This window comes from Nicotiana tomentosiformis, chromosome 7, assembly GCF_000390325.3.
Source record: "Nicotiana tomentosiformis chromosome 7, ASM39032v3, whole genome shotgun sequence".
NCBI classification, from domain to species: Eukaryota; Viridiplantae; Streptophyta; class Magnoliopsida; order Solanales; family Solanaceae; genus Nicotiana; species Nicotiana tomentosiformis.
In genome coordinates this window covers 131,185,166-131,194,087 of record NC_090818.1, presented here as the reverse complement: position 1 = coordinate 131,194,087, position 8,922 = coordinate 131,185,166, and the positions used below count along the sequence as shown (strand labels likewise).

General features: G+C 35.9%; 1 protein-coding gene across 2 annotated transcripts; it reads left to right on the top strand.

The window, feature by feature from the left end:
• Positions 1–7,288, top strand: LOC104088819 (mitochondrial fission protein ELM1-like). 2 transcript variants are annotated; one of them, XM_018768346.2, is made up of 11 exons: positions 1–253; positions 1,769–1,810; positions 1,899–1,965; positions 3,785–3,881; positions 4,520–4,669; positions 4,765–4,891; positions 5,230–5,342; positions 5,413–5,476; positions 6,176–6,269; positions 6,359–6,467; positions 6,899–7,288. In XM_018768346.2, exons 2-11 carry the CDS (start codon positions 1,786–1,788, stop codon positions 6,998–7,000), a joined length of 948 nt encoding a protein of 315 aa, XP_018623862.1. In that variant the 5' UTR covers positions 1–253; positions 1,769–1,785; the 3' UTR covers positions 7,001–7,288. The 2 variants fall into 2 exon arrangements, with proteins under 2 accessions (XP_018623862.1, XP_009591855.1); XM_009593560.4 differs by having other exon boundaries at positions 15–253; positions 1,645–1,810.
• Positions 7,289–8,922: the final 1,634 nt, after the last annotated feature.

Here is an 8,922-nt window from a genome sequence, read left to right as displayed (position 1 = left end):
TAACAACCATCCAAACAAGCTGAAAACCCCGTAAAAACCTCAGGCCTTCCTCCTTCCCAATTCCAATCTTATCGATCTCCAAAACTCCCATCAAATCCAATCACCAAATGCGCTATACATTGTCATAATATACTGGAGTCCAATGCGAACCATTAGCAGAGTGTTCATAATAGGGAATGGCGTGGCGGGTGCAGAAAATCAGTGCTTCGGTTTGGTTCGAGCTCTGGGCTTATCCCATCGTCAAACACTCTATGTACAAATCTCCTTCCCTTGCTCTTTCACTTCCCTCATTGAGTGAATTGTTTGCATCTTTTAAAATTCAGCTGGATTCTGTGTGCTAGAAAGCGAACTTTATTTGTTTCGATATACACGTTGTTAGACATGGGGTTTCGAGTTTTTTCACCCAAAAGTTAAAACTTTTAGCTATTAATGTTAGTATCATTCTTGTGTCTTGTTCTTTTTATGGTCTATAAACATAGGCGGTTCCAAAATTTAAGTTATATGAGTTCAATTTTAATGTTCTTAGTATTGACCCATTATTTTATATTTTTAATGTTATGGGTTCGAGAGTTTTTTTCACCAAAAAGTTAATTTTTTTAGCTATTAATGTTAGTGTTGTTCTTGTTTTATGTTTTTTTTATGGGCTAGAAACATACACTGTTATCAAAGGTGAAAAGCGCAAAAAAGTCTAAGGCCCGTTGGGGCTTTAAGCGCAAATAAAGCGTGGACTTTAATGAAAAAAGGCGCAACTGGAGGAAAAAATAAAATATGTATATGTAGTCCAAGACCAATAATTATAAGCATGAATAACAAATATATGGACAAAAAAGGTTGAAGAAAAAATAACGATAAAGTGGAATATCAATTGCTCAGTGTCGCCTTTTCAGGATTACACTCATTGGCAAGGAAAGTATGCCTTAGAGCCTTGATGCGACACTGAAGCGCCCGCAAAGCGAGGCGAAGCGCTCAACATGTTTGGAGCCTCGCTTTAGGGCTTAAGCGCGGCTTTGACAACACTAGAAACATAGGCTGATCCCGGCTTTAAGCTCTATGAGTTCAATCTTTCAGGTTCTTAGCATTGACCCATTATATTTTTAATGTTATGGGTTTGAGATTTTTCAAAAAGTTAAATCTTCTAGCTATTAATGTTAGTGTTGTTCTTGTTTCTTGGGTTTTAATGGGCTATAAATTAGCATTAATGCTTCTTTTTGAGTAATATTTTGCATGCAGAGTGCTTTTTGTCCATACTTGTATTATGTAAGTTGTGCATGCTGATTGAAAGAAGCAACTTAAACTATTCATCAGTGGATTTCTTTTTTTAATTGACAACTATTATGGAGTTATTGATTGCAAGTTGCAGCAGTACATTTCTAGTCTAGTCAACATTGTTCTATTCTTCACGGTACGTCGAATGGAATTTGAAGAGGACAGGAAATGAGGGGTTCTATTGCTGCAGCATATGTCTGAAAATGGACATGTTATGTGGAAAAAAAGAGCACTATTTTCTTTGTTGGATTAGATTTTGAAGGAAAGTTAACCGCGCTATTAGTTGTGTACATTATGAAGTTCCTGTTTTGGCATGGTTGTTTAATTTGGCATTATTTGTATCTGGTGTTTGCAATTGTTTTATTCATTATTGTGCAGCGAGTTATTAGGCCACAAGGAGATATTAACAAGCTACTTCAATGGTTACCTGTTTCTCTCCACAAAAAGTTAGAAAATGTCAGAAAGTTGATTTCTAAAGATTCACTACCGACTCAAATTGCAGGTAGTGGACAGAGATTGATGCCTCTTCCTGCTGAAAGACAGGGTACTATGGGCTTCTTCAAGTTCACTCATACTTAAAGCAATGGTAATATTATATGTCAACTGTTTGTGCTTTGCTGGTGTTGATGCAGTTGTTTCAGATATCCCAGAAGCTGATGCAAAACATATTGCAACACTGGCCTGTGAAGCATTTGCCAAGTATGTATTGTTATAATATATATTTGCTTGCTTTCAAATGCATTCTGTGATCCATATGATGTGTTTCAAGCTATTGGTCCGAGCAGAATCTGAGCAATGAACTGATCAGAAAAGAGTGGATTTAATTTTTTCCCTAGCGACCACATTACTAGCTCCTTTGCTCATTGTTTTAAAAGCGAAAAGCGCTTAAAAACCAAACGTACATGAACATAGTACTTTTATAATCACTTTATAACTAAAATAACTAGTTTAGCATCCAATATTCTACAATGCTGATATGAATTCAACTCGTCAAAGTTGAGATATAAAGAACCAACTGCTTCTCGTTTGGATTACAATGCGCCTCATCATTTGAAGTTCATGCTTCGCTGTAACACACAGTTTCACCATGGAGGGACTCCACACTTCGCATTGCTTCATCACTTTAGGCGATAAAGCAATGATTTTTTAAAAACACTGCATTTGCTAATAGCAGCTAAGCACTATAATTTGGCCTTCTGTTTGTGAAACACACCGATATGTATATGGGCACCTGGTTTAAGCACTTATCCTGTTGCTTGATCATTTCTATTTTCTTGTTGAATGTCATTGTTGTTTTGAAAATGTAATGAAAATTTTATTAGAGAATAGCACCCGGAAAGTGCTATGAAGTTGTTGAACTTCATTATTGAGGATAGGTGTGTGGCTGTTGTCATCCTAAATCCTACAGAATCGGAAGCTGAACATAGATTGGGCTTTTAGTTCGCGTAAATTGAATTCGCTATGGACAATGATTTGGAGGAAAAAGTTGAGGAGCAGGACAGATTTGCTGCTGATGTACAGTGATGTGAACATTTTTTTGGGGATTCTTGGAAATTCTTTTCATCTTAAGCTTGAACATAATGAATATTTTTGTTGGACTTGAACCCTTGAGCTTTCTAAATAATCGAAGTAATCTGCTTAATAATAGAGTTTTTTTTTGGGGTAAGTCTGACTTGATAATAGAGTTGAAGGCTCAGAATTGGTACGTACCCTGATATACATACTCAGCGAGAGAAAGAGAAAACTCTCGTTAGATATTGCACTTCTCTTATTACATATCCCCACTTGTCCTAAACTTCAGGAATAGAACTAAAAAGGGGAAGAGGAAAAACTGAAGTATTCCTTAAGGATCTTTAAGCATCACCTTGATTTTTAAATTAAAGTTCTCTTATGCAGTTTCTATCCTTCATGTGAAAATTTTTATTTACCAATCAAGGAAAAGTTTCACATGAGGGATAGAAGCTGGATCATAGAATTTTTATCTAAAACAAGAAGTTGCATTGTAGAATTCAAGTAAAAGCATTGTTTGCTAGAATATTCTCTTTGATGCAACTTCAATGGATTAGAAATGTGGCAATAGTTTTTTTCGGACTCCATTAGTCAAATGAAATTCTAAAATAACTTGGGTATTTTCTATGAAGTTACTTTAAGATAAAAGTCACGTGGTATAGGGACTTGGCTCCCATACAAACTCAAATGTCTCTTTCAAAATTATGGGAGGTAAAGGAATAGCTAAGAAAGTTGAACCAAAAAATGTAAATCTAAAACCAAAAAAAAGGGAACAGGCAAAGGATGCACAATTACTTGAAAAATGGGCTCTGCTGGATGTAGTTGTTTTTGAGACCGAGCAAACTATCTATGCTTGTCCATTGCAATAGCTCTTAAGCATCTGCAACACTGATTTCTCGTGAGCTTGTTTACAACTTCCTTAATTTGCAGGAGTTAGTTCTGGCTCAAATCTTGCTTTTAGATGTTAACATTACATCTGACATTTCTGTTTCACTTTCTCAAAATTTAGGGATGGTCCATCATTAGTAGTTGCATCAGGTCGTGATACTATCTCCATTTCAAGCTCAATAAAACAGTTAGCTCCAGAATATGTTTTCGCTGTCCAGGTTCGACAAAACTAAGCTTTGCCGTATGATAAATCAGCACTTTTTCACCCAGTGATGGAATTTCATATTTGGATAGATGAATTCAGAATGCTGCTTCATTATTTTTTCTGAATATGTTTTACTTGAATATCTAATTTTTTTAGTGCGTCTGACATTACTCTTTTTCTCATTTTTGCTGGGATAGTCCTACAACTTTGAAAAGCTTTCAAGAATTGTGTCAGGTCATGCCAATTGCCAACCATATATAATTGTCACTTTAGTGGTCCTTTTCCTTTTGGGACTCTATTCCTTGATATAGATAATATCTTTTAGACACTTAAAGGTTTAGATTCTTGCTTAACTATTGACCAGATCTCTTGGTTCTTCTGAATCTTTTCTACGCACGTTGGTCATGACAAAGACAGAGGGAAGGAGGGAGGGAGAGCTGCAGGGATCATGTATCGAGTGATCTCCTATATAAATAGTTTTGGCCTTTTCTCGTATTCAGATAAATATAAACTTCTAAAATTAATAATGGAAGGCTTTTCTCCATGCCAATGTTGTTTGAGATTTCCTTCATATTTGTTTTTCCTTCCATTTTAGAAGTTCCAAAGGAGGATTAAAATGAAAGTATGCTAATTCTTGTGTTATGTTTTCAGATTCAACATCCCAGATCACGTCTAAATAGGTTTGACCTAGTGATAACACCTCGTCATGATTATTATCCTTTGACACCGGAGGGACAAAAGCAAATTCCTTGGCTTCTTCGAAGGTTGATAACACCTCGCACATCTCCCGAGAGACATGTGGTATGAAAATTTCTTGAAACCTCTTACTTGCATGAATTGGGAGTTCTTTACTTCTACATTCTGTAGACATCTTCACTGAAAGAATGTTGAGGCAGATCCTGACCGTCGGAGCCCTTCATCAAGCTGATTCTAATGCACTGAAAGATGCAGCTTCCACTTGGCATGATGAGTTAGCACATTTACTGAGACCTCTGCTTGTGGTTAATGTTGGAGGGCCTACAGGTAATTTGCGTATTAAAGTTGTTGTTTTTTTTCCTTTGATATGCTTTGCTATTTTTTTGTGAAGGGGCGATTGGTGTTTGAGTTAGCAATCCATAATCCTTGTGGAAACATTAAGAAATAAACTAACCAGGTTCTGAATGTGCTTTAGCCACATTGGATTTCATCTGTTAGTGTAGAAATAATTGTGTAAACATATCTTTGGTTTAGCCCTTTAAGTTCTTGGAGTTCATTTGCTCCTCGGTAATTTGAAACCACTTATTGGTGGCGTTCTTCTTATTGTCTTGTTGAGGAAGTTGTAAATTTCCTCCTTTTTTTGGCTCACAAATCTTTCTTTCTAGGTCATTGTAGATATGGTACTGACCTAGCACTGGAGCTAACAGCCTTGCTGCTGAATGTTATTCCAACCTGTGGGAGCATCAGAGTATCTTTTTCTCGTAGAACTCCTTGTAAGGTATATGATTTATCAGTTTCATCTGCCAATTTTCGTTCTGGTGATTGGTTGTTGATATTGTAGTTAACAGGTCTCAGATATCATACGGAAAGAACTTGGAAATCATCCTAAAGTTCACATTTGGAACGGTGAAGGTACAATTTATGCAATGATTTTCTTCCTGTTCTCTGTATAAGACAACTAACTTGTTAATGGACAAATAAGCAGCAAAAGGAAACCATTACAAGAAGTTTAAGCTTGAACTAAACAAAAGGGCGTTCTGATGTCAAATTTGATTATCCCTCAGCAGAATTTGTATAAAGATTCAACAGAAAGAAGGGGATATAATTTGCCATTTAAGGATACACAGGAAAAAAAAGTTTGTATGGTTTATTACCCTGTCAGATGTCATTATTTTAAAAAATATGTCAGATGGGCTTCTGTAGTTTTCATTCAAACGAACTGCATAACATTCTTTCTTCTTCCTCTGCCCGCCCCACATAAAAGAAGAGGACCACATGGTCGATCTCTTTTATAGAGGCTTTTGCTTGTCTTTCATCCTACATATAGATGGAAGACAATTGACAGAACAATCTTCCATTGCACTTCGTGTGGTTTGAAATATTAACAAGAAATTATCGTATGGCAACAAGTGCACCCGGCTAACAAGAATATAAAGCAAGAGACGGGATGTTCTGAGATGATATTTTAATCATTTTCCCTCGAAGATGGGATCTGGCTGATACTGCAACTCTCGCCCAATTCACAGAATTGTTCTCAACAGTGTCTATAGTTGTATTTCCTACTCGTGTCATTGACATGACGTATATAACCTTTTTATATTAAATTTTCAGGTCCAAATCCGCATATGGGGCATTTGGCTTTTGCAGATGCTTTTGTTGTCACTGCTGACTCGGTTAGTATGTTAAGTGAGGCTTGCAGTACAGGGTATGTTGGCGTTTGTTGATCTTGTCAAATTCAATGTCCCTTCTGTCCTCCTTTACATGAATATTTCATCTAAAGAGTTTAAGGTTCAGGAAACCTGTTTATGTAATTGGTGCGGAGCAATGCACATGGAAATTCAGAGACTTCCATCGATCCTTGAAGAATCGAGGTGTAGTTCGTCCATTCACTGGAAAAGAAGATGTGAGTAGAGCTGTATTAATTAATATTGCTGAATAAAATAGTACTTCTAGTTTAATTCTACTTCTTTGAGTTTTTGCATGGTTAGCAACCACATACAGATAGATATTGGTTTGCTGGAAGATGACTGTGCAATATCCTTATCTATTCTTATGGCAGTGACTACTATTTAATTTCTACTACTCAGAGCACTATATAGTGCTGAAATACAATTGGAATTGCATAATTTCGAATGTCTTTGGTAAATATCTTTTCTTGCTGCAACCATACGTGGACTATTATTAATGCACGTCTTTCATGTGGAAGTCAAGTGAATTCAACAGTTATGGACGGCATTAAGCTCACTGTCATCAGGCCTGCATGAGCATGCCGCCTGGAATCAAAAGTTATTATCGTATTGACTATGTCTTACAACTTGTCCTCTTATTTTATAGATATCTGAAAGTTGGAGCTACAGTCCCCTGAATGATACTGAGGAGGCTGCTGCCCAAGTGATTAAACCACTAGCTGAACGTGGATGGAGATTGCCAGCATAATTTGTTTTCAACTTCAGGAGCGTAAGCCTTGATAGTGACATATTAACAAGTTTTGTTCCCTGAAATACTGTTGCAGGAAAGAAAGGGGGAGGAAGTATATTGATTTACTATCCTCAGGAGAAGTATGTATTCTGCTCGTTTGGCTGTTTGGTTGTTTACTTACAGTTTAAAAGGATTAATGTAGCAGCTTAGGAGGATACCTCTCAGCTTCTTATACTTCCTGAGAAACAAGGGATGAATGGCGTGGGATAGCCACTTTTTAATGTAGTATTTAGTTTTTATCCATTATTTTTAATGCTGAGCAAAAATAGCCACTACTCTATTAACGAAAAGACGTTTTTACCCTTTATTTATGAGTGTTGTGTAAATATTAAGGACATGTGTCCTTAACTTCATGAGTGCTGTGTAAAAATTAAGGACATTTTGTCCTTAATATTTATACAACACTCATGAAGTTAAGGACATCATGTCCTAAAGTTTAACAACATAAGGTTCAAATACATGACACTTTGTCCTTAATATTTTACACAACTCTCATGAAATTAAGGACACCATGTCCTTAATAATTACACAACACTCATAAAGTTAAGGACACTATGTCATTAACATTTACACTGCACATATGAAGTTAAGGACATGATGTCCTTAAGTTTAACAACAGAAGGTGCAAATACAAGTTAAGGACATTATGTCCTTAACATTTACACTGCACACATGAAGTTAAGGACACCATGTCCTTAACATTTACATTGCACGTATGAAGTTAAGGACATGATGTCCTAAAGTTTAACAACAGAAGGTGCAAATACATGATACTTTGTCCTTAATATTTACACAACACTCATGAAGTTAGGACACCATGTTCTTAATATTTACACGACACCCATGTCTAGCACAAGGGTATTTTTGTCTAGGCGGATAAAAATTTATTAAGCACTGGTTAAAGAGTAAATACATTTTAAACAGTGGTTAAAAAGTAAGGACGTCTCTAATTAGTGGCTAACTGTGCACTTCCCCGAAATATTCATTACCCCTCTTTCACTTCCTAATTTCACACCTTGTTAGTGTATCTATTTCACCCTATCCAATTATAGGTTATTTCACCCTATCTAATTATAGGTTATTTTTGTTGGAATTGGCTTGCTCTAGGTCAACCAAGTCTAGGTTAATTTTGTATCTCAAATTCAGTTGAGTCTTTTACAATTCTTGTATATCTCTTGATTATCATCACAAGACAATACACATAACTATTATGAGTACTACTACAACAACAACATACCCAGTATACTCCCTCAATATGAGGTCAGGGGAGGGTAATATGTACGCAGACCTTACCTTACCTTGTGGAGGTAGAGAAACGATTTTCGGTGGACCATCAACTTAGAACTATTTTGAGTGTCCTCTTTATTTTATTGATTTCAGGTGAGTTGAGAAATTAATTTAGATAAATACTAGCTGTTTAAGTGGCTTGATTCATTCGTTGAGTACCTGATTTCTGCCTATGCAATTTTCATATATTTACCTTTCTCCCTTTCTGCTTACACACAGCACAATGAGTGTTGGAATTGATTGCCATTAGTTTCTAGGTTTAAATATCATTTATCCTAATTATCCAAATAATAATAACTAAAAGGTAAACCGGTAAAAAGTATATCTAATTTATTCAATCACTTGTCAATAAAAGAAAAATATTATCAGACACTTGCCCAACCTGGTATCATAATCTGAAATTGACATTTTGTCAGCCTTCTCAATAAAATGTTAAAAATAATAATATTTCATTCCCCATCCTTAGCCTACTTCAACCATGGAAAGAAGGCCTGGCTAGGAATTGCCAACTCTCATTAATCCCCAGATTTATCTCTAAAATACGGGACACTATGATTGAAACAATATTTTTATTTGTATCTGTTATCAGTTAT